The 26,284-nt window shown below is 39.3% G+C and overlaps 1 protein-coding gene across 1 annotated transcript in view; it reads right to left on the bottom strand.

The window, feature by feature from the left end:
- Nucleotides 1-14,454, bottom strand: part of LOC129731391 (pseudouridylate synthase RPUSD2-like) — a 503,699-nt gene extending 489,245 nt beyond the window's left edge. Inside the window, exon 1 of the mRNA XM_055691365.1 lies at nucleotides 13,934-14,454. Within this exon, the coding sequence (XP_055547340.1) occupies nucleotides 13,934-14,200 (267 nt within the window). The 5' untranslated portion in view covers nucleotides 14,201-14,454. The remainder of the gene's footprint in view (nucleotides 1-13,933) is intronic.
- Nucleotides 14,455-26,284: the final 11,830 nt, after the last annotated feature.

The raw sequence follows: 26,284 nt of genomic DNA, 5'->3' as shown, positions 1-26,284 counted from the left end.
GGTTCAACAAAAGAAGGTTCCCCAACTGAATCGTCAGAATCAGACTCCTCGGATGACAAGACCTCGAAGAGATTCGGGGAAACCAGTTTGGTGGCAGCGGCCTCTTTAAGCATTTCTGAGAAAGTGCGCTTAGAGCGCTCTTTTAGAGACCGCTTGATCTTCTCTTGGCGCTGTTTGTACGCGGGACATGCAGACAGCTCATGCGGAGTCTGCCCACAATAGAGGCACTTTTCAGCACCCTTATTACAGGCGTCATCCGCATGTTGCTCTCCGCACTTGCCACAACGTGCTTTATTGCCACAGTGGGAGGCTGTATGGCCCAACTGTTTGCACTTGAGGCAATTCATTACCCGCGGTACAAACAAGCGTACGGGTAGACGCACTTTGTCCACAAGCACATAGCTCGGCAGAGCAGACCCGGCGAAAGTCACGCGAAAAGAGTCCGAAGGGGTGTAAGTTTTTACACCCTTGTCGAGCGATACTGAATGTAATTGCTTACATTCAAGTATCTTGGCAGGTTCAAGGCTAGAATCCTTGAAAAGGCCTTTTCCAGCATTCAACAGGTCCTCGACAGTCAGACTCGATTCGCTGACCACACCGCCAATCTCAACTACGCGAGCTGGAATGTACACGTCGTACTCCCGCGTGAAGAGCTCACAAGCAGCAATCTCGTTTGCTTGCTTGAGGTCGGACACCAAAACACGCAGCTTATTCGGGCGTACTTTAGTAATTTCAGTCACGGCTGTAAATCGTGCCAGATCTTTACAGATTTGCATTGTGTTCAATGCTTTCACTTTCGGCCGGAAAAATACAGCCCCAATACCAGCTTTGCCCTCCGGATACTGCTTAAGCCGATGGGTAGCTTCCTGCGGGGCTCCATTTTTAACCCTTGGAACTTTGAATCCGGGAGGGCTAGGCGGTGGAACGAGCGAGTGTTCGTCCCCGCTTTCGGTCATGCCACCATCGTCGTCCATGTTTGACGCGTGAGGCACACACGCAAAATGCCAATCAGTAAATAATATTGTAGAAAAAAACCAAAAAAAAAACTACTTAGCTTATGCAGCCGCTCTCCTTCACAATCAGCGCACGGGCGATGCCAATCTCTGCTTGCTGCTTCCTTCCTTGGTTGTCCGATCGACCAATGCAGCCAAACGGCCGTGCGCCGGCTACCGATTTTTTTCTGGCAGCGACACAACGCACGGGCTATTGTTGACTTCTTCTTCAGAGCACAATGCACGGTGACCTTGTGGGCGAATTACTGGTCGGGACTATCGAGATCGAAACAAAATTGCGACCGAACACGACGAGAGCACAACTCGGAATGAATTTTCAAAACTTATCCTATCTTCGTGGAATCATTTCACCGTTCGAAATGGTCGTGAATTAACTCCACGCGAAACGTCGCTTATTTCGTTTTCACACAGTAATAAAGCAAAGCCTTGGTGCTACATTCCGATTCGGAACTTGACCTTCTGTTTACTATACACAGACTTCGCAGCCAACCGTTAAGTGTACAGGGAAAATTGCGGGGCTAGCGCTACGATCCTACTGACACTAACAGTCTCTCCCGAGTCAAGACTCGAACCTACGACGACTGCCTTGTTAGGCCAGCATCGTACTTCGAGACCAGCTGAGGAGACAACAGTAATATGACACTCATAATAACCTCACTCATAAATCACACAGTAATATAACACTCATAACAACCCAGATTTCACGGCAGATATCACTTTGCGACTAAGTGTGTTTTGCGTTATTGTTTTGAAGTAGAATACTTCTCTCAGGAAGTTCGGCTACATAGGGATGTGAAATGAAAATCTAAAACCGAAAAAAGTGAAAAATATGTCCAATTTCAAATGCCAATAAATCGGTTAGCATTCGATGGATTTCCTTCGTTCTTGTAGCAATAGATTGGGAAACCTTCTAAGATTCTTCCCAAAAAAGATAATTGTAGTTTTATTATTCGCACTATTGTACTATTGAAAATAGTCAAGCCTTGTCAAAACGAAATATTCAACCTCTGATTGGTCGTTATATGATTGCTTCCCAAGCACGGTCGACAGAATCATATACCTTGCAATTGAAAACATGATATTTGGCTTATATAAGAACCTGTTTCAGCCGAAGCCGCTCATAATAGTTCTAGACAGCGACAACAGCAGTCGTCCTTTCTTAGCAGCAGCACTAGCCCTGTGGTTGGTCACCATGTCTCAGGAGCAGCGCGGTTCTTTTCAGCGTGTGTCGCCAGATTGCCTTTATTCCCTCCGTGTTGAGGCAGCATGAAGATTGCCATCAGGAAATCCAATTTTGAAAATCAAAATGCCTTTTTCAAGGCAAATAAACAAGTCATTGAAAGTTAATAATTTTTTGACAACGCAAGCAAGCATTCTGTGTTGGATCCTAGCAATTTAAATCTGTCGCGCCCGTCTAATTCACTGAATGTGAAATAGCTTCCACAGTGCATGTTGTCCGTGTATCTCAATTCCCCCACTGTTAGGGCAGCTCGAAGGTTGCGATCAGCAACCGATTTTGAACCGCAAAATGCCTTTTTCAAGGAAAATAAACAAATAATTGAAGGTTAATAATTTTCTGGCGTCAGCACAAGCAGACATTCTGTGCGGGATGGAATCAAATTTTGTTGTAGTTGTCTAAATTTACTTTATTTAGTAAACCCCCCACGGTAGGGGCAGCGCAAAGGCTGCGATCAGCATTACCGACTTTGAACAATAAACTGCCCTGTTAGGACGCTTTCACAAAAGCAGTTAGTTCGACTATGCAGAGCTAATATGAAGTCGATTCAATCAATCAGCATGAACAGAATTTCGTCGTCTCCCAGCTGCCAAGTTGCAACATGATGCAACACGCAACAGCGAGCAAACGAAATCGCTTGATGTTACAAACCGCAATAAGATACGGGTTAAAACCGTTGCGTGTGTGAGAGCACCATCGGTGTTTATTCGCTGGATACAAAAATCATATGCGAATTGTCGAATGATTTTTCTGAAGAACATTAGAGAATGGAACAACTGAACTGAAAGGTGTGGCCTATTTCGTAGTGCCCTTTGGCCATGAAAGAGTGTTTCTGGGAAAACTAGCTACATTCATTAGTCGGAAGGTAAGCTGGATGGACCGTCCGGGTTGTGCCTGTGCCTGCCTTCAAATTAAACAAATCACTTGCCCTGTGGTTGGTCACCACGTCTCAGGCCTCTGCCTGAGAACGAACGCCAACGCGAGCGATCGGGAGAGATTTTTGCCGTACATCAGCCGGCACTTCCTCTAATGGAAAAGTTGGATCATTTTGTTCAGAAGAATATTACTCTCGGTAATATTACAAAGATGCGATTGCATTTTATCCGATATGGGATTGAACAATTGTTCTTTTGAGGACAAATAAAACACTTAATTTGAAGAGTTAATAGTTTTGGGTACCAGTAGCAGTATGGTAACAGCCTCAGCGGTAGGTGCAGTCGGTACTTCTATGAGGCGGATGTTATAAGGAAGCAAATGGAAGCGGTACGGCAGCGGCACGGGAAACAGTTCGGGTGTGCTCAGACGAGCGTCATTTTTCGTTGTTGATATTATTCCCCACATGAAACGAAGCGCTTTCGTACGATAGCGGCGGTATTAGCGGTAGATGCATTTGCCAACACTTACTCAAGTAAAGCCGTGTCTAATTTTCAATGTGAAAACACCTTTCCATTGTGTTGGCCGTGCGCATTAGGCCTCTGCCGGGCTAAACGCGAAAAGCGGCGTGTACCGATTCGCCCGGCCGTAGGTTAATGTACAGCCGTAAGTAGAGTTGTGTAAAAGTATTCTACTTCAACCTTGCGGTCGTGGCTTTGCACACAACCCTCCTGTGATTTTTTTTCTTTGAATTTTATAAAAACTTAAAATATGGTCGAAAGAGAAAGTAGACTGAAACGTTAACGAATTTTTGAAATAATCAATAATAGACAACTTGAATCAGGGAAAATAAGTAATAAAACATATAAATTGTAAAGTAAGCAATATATAAAGTTGAACCTTCAGTGGTACCCAAAATATCAGCCAAATTTCATTCCGAGTAAAAATAGACGAGACAAACTGATTTGCTTCTTGAGCTAGAAATGCATTATACCTAAAAACCAGCCAATACCTACTTGGAAGTAAGATCCCTAAGTTGATAAACACTTTCTCCTGCCAACGCAAGTATGGGGAGATATAAACACCAAAATCAATCCAACGAGAAATTGAACCTCCGACAAAACGATGGCAACGAGCGAGCTCAAAGTGGTAAATGAGTTTGTATTATTTAGTAAGAAGATTCAACGATTTATGATACCACAAGCGCGGAGTCCACGTCACCGTCATTCATCACTATATTGTCCCATTGAAACCATGAACTAAACTTTTACTCAATTTTTTTGGCTAATTCCACTTCCGCAGCACATTTCAGAAGGAGACAATAAATAAAATTTTCCTTTTTACGTGGCAGTTGTTCTTTCATTGCTATATTTCAGCGCAGAGTCCGTAATCACGGCAGCATTTAATCAGGTAAAGTCAAAACTATAAAACTTTAAAGTACACTAAAACTTCAAATTCCACATTCCTAGCAAACAATATTTCATCCTCCCGGTTGGTTTTCCTTCCTCCACATCGATTCCAGCTATGGTGTCATCAAAAAGTCGTGTCTCGTATATCAAACGAACTACTCTACCGCTGATTGAATGGGTGCATTTCACCTAGAAATCTCCAAGCTCGAATCTTGAGACGGAGATGGAAAGACAGACAGCGCGAGCAAACAGCAAAGCAAATTCGATCATGGTAAGTTTTGCCAAAACAGCAGCGACGATGGCATCCGTCACAACGATGACAAAACTGATTTCAGCTCGTGGGAATCGATGCCGGTGCCGCTGCATGCAGCGGTATCCAAAGGACTAGAAAAGCGGCGCATTCTTGGCATAGACTAATTTTGGGTTGGAAATTGGATCCATACATGAGTTGACTTCGGAATGACACTGACGAGCCGCGACTGACGTGGCAAGTAAATGATCCAATCTTTGGGGAATACGCCATAATTCGGGAGCGACTTTGGCAAGCTCCATTGCGAAGCACTGCGTACTAATTATGAAAAATGTGTTTGTTTTTGTGGAATGGTGCATATTTTCATATTAAAAGTCAGACGGTTTTGCAAACCACAAAATGCAACTATTCGTTTCTCGTTGAATACTAGAGCTTTAATTTATGGGCTCACGAACGCGCCAAACAGTGCTCGCTGTCACAACAAATCCAACCAAGAGGTGTATTAATTTTATGGTAATTAATAGCGATCTAAACACAGCACCATGTGAAGCATGAGTTAGCGCTAAACTCAAAAGATCTCAGCCGTTTATGTTTATTCGCCCACTCGCTGGGCAAATCGGTACGGCAATAAATCTCCACCCGGTAGCAACATACATTACAAAGTGCGCACTCTCTTATTAAGTGAGATAATATTTCTCGCCGAAATATCTCTCTAACCGGGGCCGGTAGACAACTGGTTAGAATGAATTGTTTTACTTTGTTTAGATAACAGTTGGAAAGCATTTCGCAGGACTCGCTTTTTCCCCGTCCGTTGTTTAGAAGATGTCTGCAATTGATATTAATTGCTTGTTGTGAATTCGGTAAAGCCGGAAGAATGTTTTTTTTTTCTTTTTGGTTTATATCTAACCACAGGCTTCGAAATGAAACACTAACTAAACAATGGCGAACAACACTTGCTCCAGTGTTGTTCGCCATTGTTTAGTTAGTGTTTCATTTCGAAGCCTGTGGTTAGATATAAACCAAAAAGAAAAAAAAACATTCTTCCATGAAAAATCTTTTGGTGACGGTGGTGATCTGGATTTCGTTGGAGTCACTTGGTGCGTGCAAGATGAGTAAAGTGTTAATTGTGTTTTGGCAAAATAAAATCATTACTACATGGGCCATTCGGATGCTTGTTTAAATAATAAACAACGTGTTCATAAAGTCGGCTTTAAATATAGTCGTTTATTCAATAGAACGTCATTAGCGTTTGGGAACATCTCTGGTGCCACAAACATGTCACAAAGTTTACAGGACTCATCATTAAACTGGCGCATTTCTCGGAAGATACACGTTTCACTGTGCGGGTTTTATGACATACCATTACTACAACCTAGCATCTTTGTAGATAAACTTTAAAACTGGGTTACTACAATATGAATACATTATGGATCCGATTTTCGCAAACACACCCAGGACCTATGTTGGACCTTTTTTTATATTTTATATTATAGCTATAAGTCACATTAAATCATGTCCTTCAAGTAAAAGTTGCACTTTTTAAAGTTTCGAATATGATGTGTTAAAGGTATGACAGATACCTTTAACGCAACCTAATCGCCAGAAAGTCGCCCTTTTATTTGAGAGCTGTTTTAATAAAATATACTTTTCACCGTTCATATTCCTTTGTACTGAAAGGTAATCATATCCTTTTGTTAGTTGATACGTGATCAACATATAAATTCAGTTTTATAACCAGCGTGGGGACCGGCTGGGATTGTGTGATTTCATTGGAATCGGTTGTCTGCGTTGACTTGAATCAGTTATTCGGTGGCGACATTTCCGGTATTTTGGGAGTTTCAAGTAATAAAATGCTTGAATCACATGCTGGTTTAACCCGTAGATAAATGGTGTTACGTTTGGAGAAAGGAGTATCGTCCTCATTAATCATTCGTTCTTTGGGCTGTCGTAATCCACAAGAAGCTCAATGTTCTCATCAAATGTTCCGGTGTTTTTCGACTCTACAATCTATGAGGCCATGTAAAAGAAATTTATGCTTGTGGGTAAAAGAAGTTCATCTACATCGACTAACACACAGGAATCGTACCGGCGCTACAGAACCTTCTCAGGTGTAAAAAGGTTCTTTCTGGATAATCATTCAGATTTCCCTAACTAGCACGCAAACATCCTGAGTGTGAGTTCCCAGAATACCTGTATCTTGGTGACGGAATCTCAACAGGAATCGCTTCTCGTTACAGACATAATTTGCGTGAATCGCATATGAAAAATCTCCTAATTGATTTCCTAAAAATCCACATGTAGGAATCTTTGAAATTTTTGGAAGATAAAAACTTACGTGCTTCAAAAAAATATCTACTTTAAAGATGTCGCACATTACGAAATATTATCGAGCAGATGGCAAATTAAAATTGTTATAAGTTGCGTTTTTCTCTAAGAAAACATGACTGTCGTTATTGGATATCCAGCTGAAGACTTTCACTGATCGACTCGAACCTGGTAGAGGTTAATGGTAGAGTAGCGAAAAGCAAAAGTGCGCAGGGGTAAAAGTACGCATTGGCCTGTTCGAAACATACGAGCAAAATAAACTGGCTATATTGTATGAATTTGCAGCATTATAACGTCAGTTAATCACACATGTAAACACTTATGATACCGTTTGAAAGGTTCAAAATGGTTCAGATAATGAGGAAAATTGTATTTTGAAATGCTTTGATTCAATTTTCTTAGTTTTGGAAACTACGGTTCCCCTATTCGGAAACTACAGGAACTCGAAAACAACCGAACCTAAAAAACTCTTGTATAATTGTGGTTTGTTGCGTGAATTTGTTCTGCTGAAAATATTTTGGTGTTCGTCCTGAAAGTCAAACCAGTTGGAAAACTCGTTGTGGGGTTAAAGTACGAATAAAATAAATGATTTTTTTACCTGAATCTTGCAATTATTGGTTCAAAGCCCATAAAACTACTTCCACAGACCATTCTAACGGGTTTGGTGATATGATATCGCAATGTTCCTTCCGGAACAGATTTCACTGGGACTTCTAGTGGCCATAGAAACAATGAAAAGAGAAAGATCAAATACCAATATATGTATTTTCGATGATGACCAGAGATCGGAAAATGGCTCAGACGCCATTTTGAATTCCGAGATTCAAAAAACTCTGCTAATACGTTTTGAAGACAAAAGGTTTATGTACCGCTTGAAAAACAAATCCGAATTTTATGATAGCTTTTTTGCAATAGTTCTGTTCATACTTTTACCCCTCACTACTCTAAATGACGAGAAATTGGCATTCGTTTACGATTCTCATAACACTTTCACTTGTGTCCTTTAAAACCTCCGCGAACCAGCTAACGTAAACTTGATCGTTTTCAACTCCGCGAATCCTCTAACGTGAAAGGTTTCGATTCCGACGGATCCTCGATACACGGATTCTTAATCATAACTCCTGGTCCCATAGACAGGGAAACCTTAAGGATTACTTTTTCTGGATTCTTTCGCTCACGATTACAATGTGAGAAAGCGTAGAAAATCTACGCGAAACTTAAGTGTGTTTCCGTTTGCAGTTTCGAGAATTCTTTAGAGCAGGGTTTCCCAAATTGTGTTCCAAGCTTTTGCTTTTGTGAAACGCACGTATTGGCGAAGCTTCGGTGCTACATTCCGAGACGGAACTCGACCTTCTGTTTATTTATACACAAACTTCGCAGCCAACTGTTCAGTGTACAGGACAAGTTATGACGATCCCACTGACATTAACAGTCTCTCCCGAGCCGAAACTCGAACCTACACCGACTGGCTTGTTAGGCCAGCATCGTACCACGAGACCAGCTGGGAGAACGCACATATTATTGCTCATGATTGATGATAAGGCAGTAGGATTGATCCATTTCCCATGCGGAACAACACGTATTTTCGACATGGTTAAAGATGTCGAAAGGACTTTGATTTTTGGATTGCAAATTTCAAAATTTGCTATGCAGATTGATGAATCCACAGATGTAGCAGAGCTAGGAATTGTGATGGTATTTGTACGATATCAATTTTCTGATTTGTTGAAGATTTGTTTCTTTGCAAACCGCTGCCAATTTTAGCAACTTCATCATTCACTTCACAACAAAGCTTTATGAGATAATTGTGCTGATGTTTGTACGGACGCCGCGAAGGCGGTGGCAGAAAATATTTTTGGAGTCGTGGCAAGAATTAAGAGAAAGGTACAAAATTTTGATAGCAGTCACTCCATTCTTCATCGTCATGCCCTCGCTATGAAGAAACTTTCATCATCGTTGAAAGAAGTCTTGTAGGAAAGTGTAAGTGAAATAATCAACTTCATCAAGGCTAGACCTTAAAACTCAAGATAATTCGAAGCGTTGTGCGAAGTGATGGGAAGTCCGCATTCTACGTTACTGTCTTATACCGAAGTACGCTGGTTGTCTTGTAAAAACACGTCGTTCCGCTTGTTTGAGTTAAAATCGGAGGTAAGAACATATTTGAGCGACAATAATTTTGCATTGGGGAGTAAATTTAATGGTGATCTGTGACTCATCAGGTTAGTTTATTTGGATGATATTTTTCATAAAATGAACGATCCGAACCTTTCAATGCAAGGCAAAACGATAACAATCGTTAATGCAAACAGCAAAATTACGGCCTTGAACGTAAAAAAAATATATTTAGGGCAGAATTGTTGAAAAAACGAAACCTGGGTAGCTTTCCAAATTTGAAAAACACCCAAGTAGAATCTGCCCCGAAGATATTACCCAAGAATTTCCAGGAAATAAAGGTAGGTAGGTATTGTAACAAATAAAACCCTTCCTGTCGAATAATTTCGAAATGAGAATGATTTGCTGAGGAGTTTTGAACAATACTCCCCAAATGAGTTCCATAGAAAATCGAAGGTATGACATATATGTAGAATCATTGACATCAAACGAATATGAATGCCTGATTGATTTAACATGAAATACGAACGTGAAGGAGAAATTCGAATCTAAAAAAAACCGCTGGTGGAATTTTGGTATCAGATGAAAAATAAATTTAAAATTTTGTCTATTAAGTGTAAAGCTTATTGTGCGTACATGTGCAAGTACGGATTTTCGATATACGTAAATGGCACGATATTGTAAGATTTTAAAATTTTCAAAAAGTCTGGGAGCCCTTGCCTGAGAGCTTATAGCTTTTTAACTGTTTCTGTAAACTTTTATGCCCATAGCCGCCTCGAAAGTACATCAAATGACCGCAGAGTGATTGCTCGTCAGGTTCATAGTTTTTCCGTTTACTTCCAAGAAAACTTCATTGAAGTGTTTGTAGATTTGAGGCACTTTCGAAACATCTAGGAGCACCAAAATTCATAGGAAAGGTTGAAACGCTAGTGTTTCATTTTTCCAGTTCAAGCTCTGGGGTAAATTTCCATAACCACCCCCCCCCCCCCCCCCCCAATCAATCCTTTATGCCAAACACTGTCGAATACTTTTTCTATGTTTAGAATAGTAGAATAGCAGCTCCACTTAAAAAAACTTCAGATTTGTTAGCTCGGTTATATTAGGGACTCTGAGCAATTGTTGTGGTATGCCTAAGGCGAAATCCGAAGTTTTTAGTTGCAAAAAAGATGCGTGACATCTGTTCAAGAATAATTCTAGCAAACGATTTACTTACCGGAAAAAAGTAAAATGATTGGTCGACTACTTGGAACCTCAGCTGGATTCTTTTCCAGCGGATTGGAGTATTCTTGTCATTTTTCCATAATTTGTCGAAATATGCAATTTTGGAACAATTATTGAAAATTTCTCGGGACGAAGTTCAGTTAAAATGTTTAAGATCCCATCGAAAAATTTAAAACAGATTTAATCTCAATTAAGTTAGTTCCAATTATTTGTGCTGGCAAAAATTCCGTGCGGTAGAAATTTGACTTCGTCTTTCATTGGACTCACTATTTATAAATTCAAGTTATGAACACTCTCAAACTACTGAGCAAGTCTTTGAGTTTTCTGTTAATTGGTAAACAACCACCGTCTTTGATTACTGGAATATGAGATTGATGCTGGTCAAGCTTGCTTAGGCTATGTTAAAAGGTGTGTCGGTAGGTTTTTAGAGTTTGTGCCAGTTGTGCATATTGTTGCTGAGTAATAAGAGTCATTTTTCGAGATAAAAACTGACTTCTCTCCGCGGAAATGGGGTAAAAAAGGCCTATGCTAAAATAGATACGTTCTTTTAGAAAATTACTTTTCAGAAAAAAATTCTTCCACCTGGAACAAATACTTAGTTTGCTGAGCCAAATACGAGTACATAGTTTCATTCAAATAAAAAATGTTCGATTAAATTTTTGCGTATGTTCAAATCAGTTGACATGGATTTGCACATTCGCGTTGAAAAAAGAAACAAATTAAGCAACCTTATTAATAATTGGCGTCCACATCGAATGCACAGAAATGAACATTATTCAGTAATGATTGCGTAGAAAAATTCCAAGCCACTGAATTTTTCCCTCATTTCTTTTCAAATTCCCTGATTTCCCTGATAAAAAAAATTAAATTCTTGATAATCTCTTATTTCCCCGTTTTTTCCGGTAGTCGCCTCCCTATGCTGTTTTCGTATTCGCTGTTTATAGTTGATTTAGCTGACACTGATAACCGACAAAAATGACAAATTCACAGCTATAATTAACTTTTCTACATTTCAAAAAACATTGAACTAAAGGAACCGTTCCTATATTCATTCCCACACCTATATTCATTTTAACGCTTATTAACGTTCAAATTTTCCTTTTTTTCTTTCAAAGTAAAAGTAATTTCGATTCGAGAGGTAAATTTAGTTGTGCAGTCGGACGTTTTACTCTGAAAAAATAGTCAAGTTCGACGATAAATTAGACAAATAAGAGCGATGAGATAAATATGTTTTTTTTTTATTCTCGCTTATTTTCCGTCGGTCTATTTCCGCCACTGTTGTGGCCAATTAGCGACGCCCAGGGAGGCGACTCCACACCCAGGTCCCTAACTCACGACCCGTTTATTAACGGACCGGCGCCCACGGCTTTACTTCCTCATGCGATGGAAGGCGTGATCCCAGAGATTTTTGCCTCAGAAAATCTCCCGGTGCTAGGCTAGGCTAGGATTGAATCTAGACCAGTTGGGTTGGTTGTGAGTGGATCACGCCACCCCACAACCATCGACACCTATGTCGGCGGTGAGATTCGAACCCAGGCGTCGAGCGTGGTTGGCGGAGACGTTACCAACCACACTAGGCCCCCGCTCAGATAAATATAGGTGTTGAGTTGATCATAGCAGCGGATTCTAAAAATCTAACGCAGATCAGTTATCATTATGCATAGCATAACCCTTTGAACATTCAATGAGCTTCTTCTCCCTTAGTTACAGCAGCAGTGTGATCCGGAAGCAGGCAGATTTTGGTGATTGGGTATGTGATGATTCCGTGAGCGGTGCGAAGCAAGACCACTTTCGTCAAACTATCTGGATCAAAGGGAGTGGTCACGATGCGTGCTAATGGCCAACAAACGGGGAACTGTAGCTGATCGACGACAATAGCCAGTCTACCAGGCAGCAACGCGTGGTTCTGGGGATTCATAGTGATGTAGTTTTGAAGTTCTTCCAAATATTCGGTGCACCAGTGACTTCAAAATTTCTGGACATGCAACTACAGCTTTATAAAACTGCAGCTTTATAAGCAATGGACAAGAGTTTACTAGCGATTCAAAATGAACCGAGCTGACGATACAAATGCTTCTTGGCCACTTCGCCGAAGTGCGGTGCTTCCGGTGGTGTTGGGTGCCAAGTTATTCTTTTTGCAGCGCACGTTGATGCAATTTTCGCGCACTCCTCACTTTTCCGCAACAAGGCAAACAGCTCGTTCGACTCGTTTTTAGCTCCCTCAAAATTTTTTCCGCAGTCTGAGTGGATGTGACCGGAGCGGCCGCGTCGAGCAATAAATCGTTTCAATACTAGCAGAAAACCTGGTGTTGATAAGTCACTGACTGAGCAAATAAAGATGCACAGATACGCTTTCGCAGGTGCAGCGCGTTTGGGTATCGGCTTTAAGTTCCTCCGGCGTGAAACATCTGGTGATGGTAATGTTGGACAATTAGCAGAGAAAAAGAATAAAAGCTGGGAAGTAAGGTAGGATGTTTTGCTTGATAGGGCAGTAGAGCTAAGTCAGCGCGACCTTCAACCCTTAACACTCCCTCTCAGTATAAGAATGGATTCAACCTGCGTATTTTGCTGTTCAGCTAGGACGTTGACTCCTCAAAACACTACTCAGAAACTTTTCTACGGAGATTCCTCGCGAAACAAGATCGGATGGTTAAAAGAATTAAAAAACTGCTTTCAAAAAATATTATCAATTTTCTACCATTTCATCAATTTCAATCTGATTTTTATTCATAAAAAATGTGTCAGTTTGTTTTTGAGTTTCCTCATCACAAGACCAGATCAGCACCAATTCAAGATAACAAACAAAAGCTATGAATAGGAAATCCCCAAATTTTATGATCCTCTCGTTTACTGCATTTTACTGCAACAATTTCATTTCAAAAAGCGCCACTCCCGGTGGAGGACTGACAAGCGCGCAACTGGTCCTGTGCGCGCTAATCCCGGCGCTGACAGAGCGCCAAGGTTAAGGTCGAAACTGACAATTACTGTCAGGCGGAAATATATTACGCTCAACGATTACGGCAGATGGTAACACACTGCAAATTAACGGCCCGTTTTAATTGCGCACCCGAATAGATCCACTGCATTCACATTTTTGTTCTCCGCGACAAATGAATTTGGAACTGTGATGTTTGCATACCGCGTGGTTCCGCCTGCCACTCGTCAGTGGATTTAAACGGACCATGTTAGCTTTTATGATGGTCCATAACCATAAACCTATTTTCGTTTGCCAACCAGGCAAAATGTTCCCTTTCTCCAAAGTACCTAGCATAGCAGATATCTGAGTGGTGACATACTTTTTTCTTAACTGCTTGGCATGGAAGGCCGATTAAACTAAATAAGAGACTTAATTAGAAACCCAGGTGGAGAAAATAGTTTGTTCCAAGCAGTGATTTAAAAATAATTAAACATTGTGGTTTGGACGGCAATAGATGCGATTCGCCTTTTTCACAACATCGTGCAGTTCAAAGTGAGCTGGAAATAAAATGAGTACCTCTAGATCTGCCGGCGGAACAAATTCCTCGAACCAGATAAACTCCGGTTCTTCCTCGCCGTTCTCCAACGGCTTCGGTTGGGGAGAGAAGCATTGACGAAGCACCACAATATTCTCCTCGTCAACGCTACGGTAATCACCATGCTGGATGTTAACATTCCGATACAACACCGGCTGTAACGGTCCTGCTGCAGCACCAGTATCAGCAATTTTCTGCTCCACACTTGGGCCGGCTTCAATCTCCATCTCAGGGCACTGATTTTGCATTTTCCTTACACCGATTTCTTCACACAAACTCAACAGATGGCAGAGAATCGTTCTTCTTTGTCGCACTAGAATTAAACTTTGAATTTGTTGAATAATTCGCTCTGGTATCACCGAATTCACTTCAAAGATAAATAAACTGAATATTTTAGCACTTCCAAACCAAACTGCACCGAACTGCAACCAGATAAAACCGTACTAAAACTGATAAAACCTCTCGAAACCCACTGATGAATCGACCGGAGAACGACCAAAACTGCGTGAACACGATGTAAACATAAACAAATCTGCTTTACCATCGCAACGCGCACATGTTTTTGACGTTTGCCTTCTTCTCGGGGCCGGCTTATGCTTTTGCATCGTCGCCGGTATCGTATCGACCGAAGGCGTTACGCTGGCACGGGCGTTACGGTTAGGGTAGAGACGAACATTGCCTGTTCGATTCGTGCGCGCCTCATTCGGACTGAAATGTTTCATGCAGCGTGTATTCCATATGTGAGCTTATAAGCAGTGCTTTTCAAAGGATCGCAAGTTGACTGTTAAAACACGAAAGCGAACGCCTTCCGCAGTCAACTTGACTGATCGATATAGTCAAGCGATCGCACAGAGATTATGTGTACGTGCAAGACACGAAGTGAATGAGGGCGGTTGGTATCATTCTTACTGTTTCGTTTTGCGTTTGTTTTCGTATTTGTTTTTGTATGTCGGATTGGATTGGAATAGAACTTTGAAATTTGTGTAACATATGCATAATGCATAAATCGGTACTTAGGGTAGAGCGGGAAAAGTTGGTTATTTTTAGTAAAAATGTTCCATTACTTTATACCGGTAATACAGTTATACCTCGATATAAGGCAACTTTATTTTCATCACCGATACGTTATATCGAGTTACGTTATATCGAAGCAAAAATTTTTTTTTAAATTCATGCAAGAATGTTAATGATTACTCAAAGATGAGCGAAAACCTATTTTCCATCACCTATCAGTAATTTTAAACCATTCTTAAGCCCATTTAGGACAATTTTTCAACAAGCAAAAAATAAAGTTTCTTAATTGATGCAAGACTGTTGAAATGCAAAAATGCGCGGAAACCTATTTCCCATCACCTACCAGTAATTTGAAACCTTTCTTATGCTTTTCTTTAGAGAAAATTTCAACTAACAAACAAAAATAGTTGATGCAAGACTGTGAATTGTTACTGAAGGATGCTTGGAAACCTAATCCCATCACCCATTAGTATTTCAAAACCTTTCCTATGCCCATTTGGGACTTTCGCATTGGTTTCAAAACTTACTACATATTTTCGAAGCAATTTATACCCCAAAAACAGTTGCTATATCATTTATATTCAATATCAATACATCTTGAAAAGTTACGTTATATCGAGGTTAAAGTTACGTTATACCGAGTTACGTTGAATCGAGATTGCCTTCTACCGAGGTATGGCTGTATTATGCGAAAATATGAACTACATTAAACAGCTCGCAATTTTGCGGATACACTAAAGTTTTTTTTTACGAGGAGACACGTAGCGCGGAAAAAATCCGCGTGAAAAACGCGTAAGTTCCAAAATCCGGGTAAAAAATGGCGTTAATTGTAAGATCTGCGTAAAACTTCACGTGAATTCCGAAGTCTGCGTAAAACTTCACGTGAATTCCGAAACTGGTGATTTCCAAAATTCGCGTTAAAAACGAGAAATTTCTGAAAACCGCGTAAATTCCGAAATCCAAGTAAAAAACCGCGTGGATTAATAACAAAATTCGGTTAAAAAACCGTGAAAACTCTGAAATCGTAAATTGGGGTAAAAAAAACGTGTAAATTCCGAAATCCGCGTTAAAAACGCGTAAATTCTGAAATTTTCATAAAAAACAGCGTAAGTTCTGAAATCTGCGTAAATTCCGTAATACGCGTTAAAAGGCTTCAGTGTATTTTATCTTTTTCGAGCGGTTGACAGATTGGCCAATAAGCTCCTCAGGTAGGGTAGAAGTTGATCAGCGAGTGGGGTAAAGTGACAGCTTTTATTTCGAAAGGACAATTCAGTTTTCCTCCACCAATGCATTAACGGCAGTCTGTAGCATTTAGGCGGAAGTCAATTCGTTTTCAGTTTTTCGCTTAGACGTTCGCAAAAGCTACTCATTATTGGATGAAAAAGTGTTACTCTCCCATGCTTGACGAAAAGTTCACTAAGGTCGCCTTTTTTACAGTTTTTTACGCAGGTTTTTTTATGTGGTCATTTTTACTCGGATTCCGGAAATTACGCGGTTTTTTACGCAGATTCCGGAATTTAAAGGGTGTTTTTTTCTTACGCGGATTTCGTATTTTTTCATTTCGGAATCCGGAATTTACGCGTTTTTTCACGTAGATTTAGGAATTTACGCGATTATTTTTTACGCGGTTTCCTTTTACGCGGCACGTATCCCCCGCGTAAAATGCGACTTTGGTGTATACGTTGAAATTACATTGATGGTTTGAATGGACACTTGATCAAAGAAAACACGTGTTAAATTGAAAACTCGAACCGAATTCCGCAATTCTGAAGTTTTTATGGTTTTCTGATTGTTATAGATCAGCTGAAAGAGAGTAATTTTCTGAGCAAAACGTGGTTTTTGAGAAATTTTTATCGTAGTCCTTCGTATTTTTAATTGAGTTCTTGCTCAAAATCTGTTAATGAGCGAATTGTCATTTGAAAACGGGTGTTTATTATTCTTTATTTAAAAACCGACGGACAACGATAAACATTTTTTTAAATCACAATTTGCACAACTGCACTTTGTTTTGTCATTTAGTTTCTTTGCTTATCTGATTATATCACCCATATAACATAATTTTTTTTATATAAATGATATGTGAAAATAAAACACAGTTTTTTCGATGCGTTGGTTTGATGTAATCCTCATTGACCAACTAACCCCGTAACGAACTAGCCCTGTTCTACCCTATCTTCTTCCCCGCCGATGTTGTGAGAAAAACTATCTTACTCATAAAGCCATTACCACGTGGCTTGAATGATGACTATATTGAATATCACTCACAAACTCTACTGCTAAGCGATATTCGACGCAGATGATTGAAGTAAGCGTTGGTTAATTCATTACGAATGAGGTCCCGGTTAGTAAACATTGGCACTGTAGGTGCAACAGTATACCACCAGCACATGAGCCTCAAACGTAAGAATGCTTCAAACTGATTGACTGTTTTTTCGGTCGATCATGAACGCAAACGAAAAATGGTACGTGACTGCCGACAGAAGATTGTACGGCGGACTTGAACGCCGAAGCGGCGGTCCTTTTGCGGAAAGCAACGTTGCACGCAGCTCGTTTCTTATTCGCTCTGCTTTCAACCGTTCGTTGAAATTGAAAGTGCTGCAGGTACAAGTTGAAATTGAGCGAAGGATCGCACAAAAAGGAAAAAAAGGCTTATAAGGCTAGCGAACAAGCATCGGATTCAGGATTCGCTACAAGGATTTATGCTTTTAGTTAAAGATTTTGAATCTTTTTTTTGAAGTAGAATACTTCTCTCAGGAAGTTCGGCTACATAGGGATGTGAAATGAAAATCTAAAACCGAAAAAAGTGAAAAATATGTCCAACTTCAAATGCTAATAAATCGGTTAGTATTCGATGGATTTCCTTCGTTCTTGCAGCAATAGATTGGAAAATCCTCTAAGATTCTTCTCAAATGCAGATAATTGTAATTTTGTTATTCAAACTATTGTACTATTGAAAATAGTCAAACCTTGTCAAAACAAAAACTTCGGCCTCTGATTGGTCGTTATATGATTGCTTCCCAAGCACGGTCGACAGAATCATAGACCTTGCCATTTGAAATGTGCTATTTGGCCTATATAAGAGCCTGTTTCAACCGAAGCCGCTCATAATAATTCTAGACTGCAACAACAGCAGTCCTCCCTTAGCAGCAGCAGTGGATATAGCAGTAGTAGCAGTGCAGCGGATAACGACCACAGTTGTGGTATGGCAACGGATAGCGGAGCGCGTCTCAGCATCGATAGCAGGACCAGGTGATGCAGGGCAGCGGATACCAATGGCAACGGAAGCGTACACTACTGTGGCAACGGGGATAGCGCAGCGGTTGACGTTGGTCTCAGCATCTATATAAGCAGGGCCAGCTGATGCAGTGTTGCATTTTAGTGAAATGCTGTCTCTGAGCGATAGCAGGCACACTAGCAAATGCATCCAATGAATAGAACGTTCTGGAAAGCTTTTCAGTGTTTGTTTTCCCCCAAGGAATACTTTATTTGCATTGCCAGTGATAACGCAAAGATGTGATCGGCATCTTATCAGACATTGAATTATACAACAAATTGTCCTTTTCAGAATAAAATAAAACCTAATTGAAGAGTTAATATTTTCTCTTAAATCAATTTACACTTTCAAGAAATTCGGAACATATATATTTGGCTTCATCTCCGTGTCTCAGAACGTACTGAATTATCTTTTCTTTCAGTCATGAGAACAACATCCGAAAAGCTTTCATTATCAGCATAAAAATTAATTTTTCAAAATTCAAAAATTTAAAATTCAAAAATTATCAATTCCAAATCATGACAAGCAACTATATTATTGAGAATGGTCAATCCTTGTTGAAGCGCGAAATTCGAATGATCTGATTAGTCGTTAATATGATTGCTTCCCAAGCACGGTCGACAGAATCATAGACCTTGCCATTTTAAATTTGCTATTTGCTGTATAAGAGTAAGGAGGGGAATTATTGACTGATATGGCTATCGATAGTTATCGATGTTTTCCTATTACTATCGATAACTATCGATAGGTTTTTCATCCCTATATAAGAGCCTGTTTCAGTCGAAGCCGCTCATAATAGTTCTAGACAGCGACAACAGCAGTCTTCCCGTAGCTGCAGCAGTAGCAATGCAGTGGCGGATAGCGGCCACAGCTGTGGCATGGCAATGGATAGTGCACTAGTTGCAGCGGATCTCAGCATCGATAGCAGCTGGGCCAGCTGATGTAGGGACAGCGGATACCAATAGTAGCGTATAGCGGCCAAAACATTAGCATGGCTACGGATAGCGTAGCAGTTGCAGCGGGTTTAGCATCGATAGCAGCTGATGCAGTGAGGCACTTTACTGAAATGCAGTCTCTGTGCGATAGCGGGCACTAGTAAATGCATTCAATGAGAAGTTGACTCATTTTGACAACACATGAGCCATCTAGTTTTGAGTGTTAAATCAGCTTTTCACTGTTTGTTATATCACAAGGAATACTTTATTCGCACTGTCGATATTGAATTGAACAACAAATTAAAAAATGACTGAAACGCAAGCAACCGGGTTTTGTTGTAAAAGTATTCTACTTCATCCTTGCGGTCGTGGCTTTGCACACAACCCTCCTGTGATTTTTTTTCAAATTAAATTATAAACAATAGCGAGGAGGAATTGAAAAAAGTCATGAATGAATAACTTTTGGGGAATCGTCTGCATTTTCATTTAATAATGTTCAAAAACGGAATTTAAGATCATTTACTGCGAAAAATTGATATTACACTTAATATATATAGTATAAGGTTTACTTATACCTTCGTTGTTACATTGTGAGGCATAATATCAGTGAACAAGAATTTTTTTGCTGTAATAGCAAGCACCATAGTGATTACTCACATGCATAAACAACTAAAAGAAATATAAGAATGTTGATACCTTCCTAGAAACCGAAACTCCATCCAAACAAACAGGTATTTCGCCAAAATTGACGCATGAAAAGTATGCCAAAGTTTTCGCGGTAGAAACTCAATCGGTAAAAACTCGTGTCTGCATGATGCGGACAGCAGTAGCTTACTACAACAATCGACAAAAAAGCATTTCCATATGAAGTGGTTTGTCGGAGTACAAATTTCTAGGCAGACTGGATGCTTTGTTCCGCCCACCGCCATTACCGACCGAGCAAACGGCGTCACACGCAAATTTTCCTTCCGTGTTCCCCTCTTTTACTTACAGTTATAATGTAGGTACAGGATGGGCTTCGCTGCAATATCATTATTCATGAAAATGTGCCGGAAAGTAGGACAACCACCAGTCGGACCGGTTTCGAGACAACAAAGTTGTACCGGCTTGTCCGTATATATTTCGACCGCAGCAGCATAAAATTCGGTACCTATTGCTAGACTTCACATGGGACGAGATCATAAATCACTAGAATTCATTTGACTGGTTAAGCATTGCCGGCATTTTGCTGGGTGGTTTTCGTATTAGCACCGATATATTGCCAGCAGTATACTAAGTGGGTATACTTTTAGTGGTTTTGCATCACTGAACTGACATAAGCAGTCGGATTTAGTGACGAGTCGTCAAACGGAACAGTGTTTAAAAATTTACGGTGCATTTAGGATCATACTTTGTATAGGTATCTTACGTAAGTTGTTAATGTTTAAATGGAATATTCTTCATGACTATCCCACCGATTCATTAGTTATTTTGTAATGTTTTCTCAATTGTGAAACATGTCCTTTTTTCAAGCTATTTTAAGCACTATCATCAAAATTACTTCTAACTGTTAGGTACTGACTAAACATCCCAAAATTTTATCTACCCCACTGGGGAAACTGAAAGGTGGTAAACTCATATGCTTTCAACAAAAAAAAAATCCCGCTGGTAACGAGAGCCACTCTCGACCCGGTAGGATCATTTGCTCATATGTACATGTGCAAGTCAGGTCAGTTAATTTTTTATTGGTTACCAAAAAAAGTTTAGTGACGGACAAACGAAAATGACCCAAAGGTGATCAGCACAAATTGGCTGTCGATGATTGGCGCTTTCCGCATGCAAAAGGCCGTTTCCGTAGACCAGTGTATTTCGATTAGTGAATAATATACTTCAATGAACTGATGTGGTAATGATGGGAAAACGACTGATGGTTACGCAAATAGTGTTAGTCTGGTAATGATGATGAATTAATATTGCCGCTTGCTGATCAAATTCGAATTTCACAGCTTTTTCTACAACATGTGGTTGTTTTGTCAGTAAGAACGAATTTGCACGAGAAAAATCATTCAACTTCATTAGACTAAAGCAGTGGTGGGCATCGCTAAACGAAAATTTAGCGACGCTAATCGCTAAACCGCTAACCGGAAAATTTAGCTCGATAATCGCTAAACGCTAAACCCACATTAGCGGAACTTTCGCTAATCGCTAACTTTTGAATATGTAGATAGTCATATCGCTATATTTATTGCTCGTGTTTTGTAAGATTTGGACCACTTTGATCTGTTTTGGTTAAACAAACAAATACAATTACTTTTTGAAGCTAAGTATTCACAATAAGAGGGTCACGAAACGTTATACATAAAACAACGTTATACATAAAACAAGAATAACAAAAGTTATTTGGCTTGCATTTAAAATAGATACTCTTAGAAATGTTTTCATAAAAATTCAATTATTATCTGAATCGAAAAAGTAGAACCAAAGTTGTTATACTTTCAAGCGCATTGCAATTTACCAAAGTTCTTGGTGTGCCGAAAATTTAATCTAGACCTTGTGCTTGTTCTTCAAAATGCTCCTGTGGCTTGTACGATAACTGGAACTCCATTCTAGGGTAAAAAAACTGACAAAAGTAACTTTCGCAGTAATGTATGTTCATCTTTCGAATCAATTTACGTACGCCACAGTTTTTCTAAATATTTCCAAATATTTCAAAAATTAGCGAAACCGCTAAATCGCCAACTGAATTTTAGCGTCGCTAATTAGCGAATCAGCGAATTAGCGGAATGGTGCTCACCACTGGACTAAAGAGGGGATTAGACGAAGCAAACATTTGCTATTTTTGGTACGAATTTTATTTTCACAAAATAAAATCCGTACCAAAAATAGCAAATATTTGCTTCGTCTAATACCTGCATAATACAATCATCTTGAAAAAGACGGTTTCTTAGCAGAAAACTTATCAATTTCATACCTAATTCCTTTAGTATATCGTATTCAGAACTTTACAATTTCAAATTGTAGAGGCCCGGGACCTTCGTTTCAATTACATCAACACTGTTTATTGTTCCAAATGCCTCAATCTCATGTCAAGTTTTGTTATTCGTTCAACTACTGATGGACTTAACAGCCTGTTATAAAGTTCAACAAAACGGGATTTTGCTATGTTTACATTGCTCACATAGTAAAACAAAATATCCAAAAATAGCCTTCCTTCCAGGAGTGCCTAATATTTTTATATTTTTCCTGTGACCGCAACATCATTTTCTTACCCTCATCAAAGTGAACAGTTTGTTTTGGTATCGATGGACAACTCATGCAACACTAGTTATGATGGATAGTCTGTAAAAAATAAACAGCAAATTTTTCCTTTATTGACTTTTTTGGGAATACCTCGATTGAATCGTCAATCAATCGTTTATCACTGACTTGGAATAAACAAGGTTCGCTTCCCAACTAGGGTTGCCACCTCTCCGGGTTTCACCCGAACTCTCCGGGTTTGGGAGGTAATCTCTGGGTCTCCGGGTGAACGCGAATTTTCTCCGGGTCTGGGAGGTAATTTCCGGGTATCTGGGTGAAAGCGAAAGCCAACGAAATTATTTTCAACTCGCTCTGGAAACGACATAAGTCATAAATTCAACAATTCATTTTCAAGTTCTAAGCATTGCCTAAAAACTCAGAAATTTAGCGAAGATGAGTTATTTCGCCATTGATTTTGAGAATTTCTCCAAAGGAGATTTTAAGGCTGTCGAAATAACGGCGAATCTGCATCATTTACTAATTGGGTTGTTAGGCTATATCAGTTCTTAATATCATCTGAAAGAGCTGCATTTCTAAGCAAAACTACGCATCTAAGGAAAACGTGAATATCGAAAATTTCTATCGTTGTCCTTCAATTTTTAAATCACGAATTAAAATTGCTCGAAATCGCTACAATGACAGTTCGTCCATGTACCAACTGTCATTGTAGCGATTTAGAACGATTTAAATTATTCATTTAAAAAATTGAAGGACAATGATACACGTTTTGCTCAGAAAGATACACTCTTTTAGCTGTTATACAAAAATTAAAAATCCGTGAACAGCTAAACAACTTAATTTCATTGAAATATTTTACTGACATTGTCACCAGAATCACCGAATTCGATCGGCTGTTAAGAATTGCCAAAATAAATAAAGTATGTGAATAGTGTAGATCATGTGATGGAAATAGATCACAACAAGCATGTCAATGCACCATACACCTTCCCCCCTCCCTTCCGATACTCTGAAAATCTCCGAGTTAGATGTCCCTATCAGGTGGCAACCCTATTCCCAACCCAACTGATTTCGGTTTACCCAGGGGAAATAAGATCACGAAATAACACAGCGTATAGCCAGTCCTCATAACTGTGCCTAAATACCAATTGGATCTTCAAAAACAGCAAAATAACTCATTATTTCATAAATATAAAGTGCTGTCATCCGTGATAGGATTAGAACCCATTTTTTTCGTAACGCTGTCTACGCGTTACTGCTTTGCAGCTGGAAGTGAAACCAGGATTTTTGCTGCGTAGGGCAATAAAAACATAATCAGAATTAATAGTAATGTTGTTTTGTGACAAAATAGAAAACAGACACAATGATTGCTCAGATGTTAGCAATTATTGACCAGGTAGACAGTAAACAACCGACTTTTATTCATTTCATTGTATGAACGTCTGCGTTTTTATTGTACACTGAACCAAGTATACATGTAAAAGTTATGGGAAAACATATATAGTTTTGCCTTCCTCCTAGAAAGGTATATAGCAATCACTGGAAAAACCAAAGGTATAAAAGTGCTCCGAAGGGTCGAATCTCGTATATCAATCGACTTAGTTTGACGAGGTGAGCATTTTCTGTATGTGTGTGTGTGTGTGTGTATGTGTGTGTGTTTGTGTGTGTATGTGTGTGTATGTAACGCTCTCTCAATCTCACTCGATTTTCTCAGAGATGGCTGGACCGATCTTCATGAAATTAATTGCAAATGAGAGGTCTAGTTGCCCCATAAGACTCTATTAAATTTCATTGCAATCGGATTTTTAGTTAAGAGGTTATGTTTGGGGTTATGTGAAAATCACGAAACATCATTATCTCAGAAACTACTCAACTGATTTTAATAAAATTGGTTTTAAATAAACGAACTACTTAAAAAAACCTTAACTTTTGAGTTTCATGAAGATTGAACGTGTGGTTCAGAAGTTATTTAAAGAAACGTGTTCTGGAGAGTGTTTAATCTCACTCATGTTTCTCAGAGATGGCTGAACCGATTTCCACAAAATCAGTGTCATTTGGAAGGTCTAACTACCCCATAAGACCTTATTGATTTGTTTTGCAATCGGACTATTACTTTGCCTGTTATGTTTAAAAATGTGAAATCCAGCTTTAAAAAGAAACATATTCCGAAGACTACTTGAACTCACTTACTTTTCTCAGAGATGGCTGAACCGATTTCCACGAAATTAGTGTCAAATGTAAGGTCTAGCTGACTCATAACGCCCTTTTGAATTTCAATGTAATCGGTCTGTTACTTTGTCTGTAATGTATCAAAATATGAAAATCACGAAACTTCATTATCACAGAAAGTACACAACCGATTTGAACAATATTGGTATCAAATAACCGGACTAGTTAAAGGTTAATTGATGAATTTTATAGTGAATCAACACGTGGTTCAAAAATTGTGAAAAGAAACATGTCCCGGTGACTTTTCAAATTCACTCGTTTTCCCAAAAATGGCTAGACTAAATTCAACAATCTTAGTGTCAAATGAAAAGTTTGGCTTTCTTATAGGTTCCCATGTTATTTGACTATAATCGTATTTTTATTCCAACCGTTATGTATAAAATTATAAAAACAACGAAAGTCTATTATCTCAAAGATCACACGACTTATTTGAACACATCTAGTGTCATTTGAACGGGTTGTCTCTCAAACTCACAAGTGAGAAATTTCATAGCAATTTGATATGTGGTTCAAAAGTTATGAAAAGAAACGAAATTCAAAGACTATTTAAAACTGTAACTGCTTTGATCAAAACATATGGCCTCAACAAAATTTAAGGGGAACCCTACTCTAGAAAGTCGAAGAAATCGAATTTTTTTTTGCTTTTTTGGAATGCTTACACATTCAGAAATGTTGTGCCAGAAGAATTTTTTTGATATCTGATCGCGTTCAAAAGTTACAGCTAAAAGTATGGGGTCACCTAGAGAGAATTAGCGGAGACGTTTTATGTTGCTCTGTTCGAACAATGCACGCGCATTTTCTGACCATATATATACAATAAGTAACGTTTAGTCGGACCTAAACTCACAAATATATTTACACCGACATATTGGAACTCACACATACATACATGTACACACACACACATACATTCACATAAAGTGCGTAATTGTACGAATTTCTTGTAGTCTGTTGATTGGTCACACACACACACACACACACACACACACACACTCACACAAAGTGTGATAAATCGAAGAGGATTAATCAGTAGTTTCATCGAATGGTGAAAGACAGCAACCCATTGTTCCTCCTGTGCATAGGGGGAATAGGGGCATAATGAGCACCCTAACTTGGTTGCTGATTTAAGCATGGAAAACGACAAAATTTTTAAAATGTCTACAGTGCAAAACTTGCATTAACTATCTATAATTAAAGGTACACTATTCACAAATTGAAAAGTTTATCGTATAATGGTGAAAAACACAAATTAGATTCATGCATCAAAAACAAGCAATCAGTCGATGTGTGGGGCATAATGAGCATCCACGGGGTATAATGAGCTGAGCACTGCACTGCAGATAACTCCCTGGAAGCTGAAGGAGAAGTGTATGGAGCATTAATAGCTGACTAAAAAATTTGATACAACTACATTATTTGTTTACTCAAATACCTTTTTTAAATTTTTGTTCCACCATATTGCATCGGCCATTTTGTTTTTTTTTAAATATTGTACCGGATACATCTTCTGCGTCCAAGGAAATAGTAAGTAACACATTTCTAAACAATTTACTTCATTGATTACAGTATCATCGTTTTTTAAAACTTTAAACGCGTTTTTCTCGAAACCATGCTTTTTTCCACTGGTGGTAAATTTTTCTCAGAAT

This window comes from Wyeomyia smithii, chromosome 3, assembly GCF_029784165.1.
Source record: "Wyeomyia smithii strain HCP4-BCI-WySm-NY-G18 chromosome 3, ASM2978416v1, whole genome shotgun sequence".
Taxonomy (NCBI): domain Eukaryota; kingdom Metazoa; phylum Arthropoda; class Insecta; order Diptera; family Culicidae; genus Wyeomyia; species Wyeomyia smithii.
The sequence above is the reverse complement of the archived record's forward strand: the minus strand, read 5'-3'. Positions and strand labels throughout refer to the sequence as shown.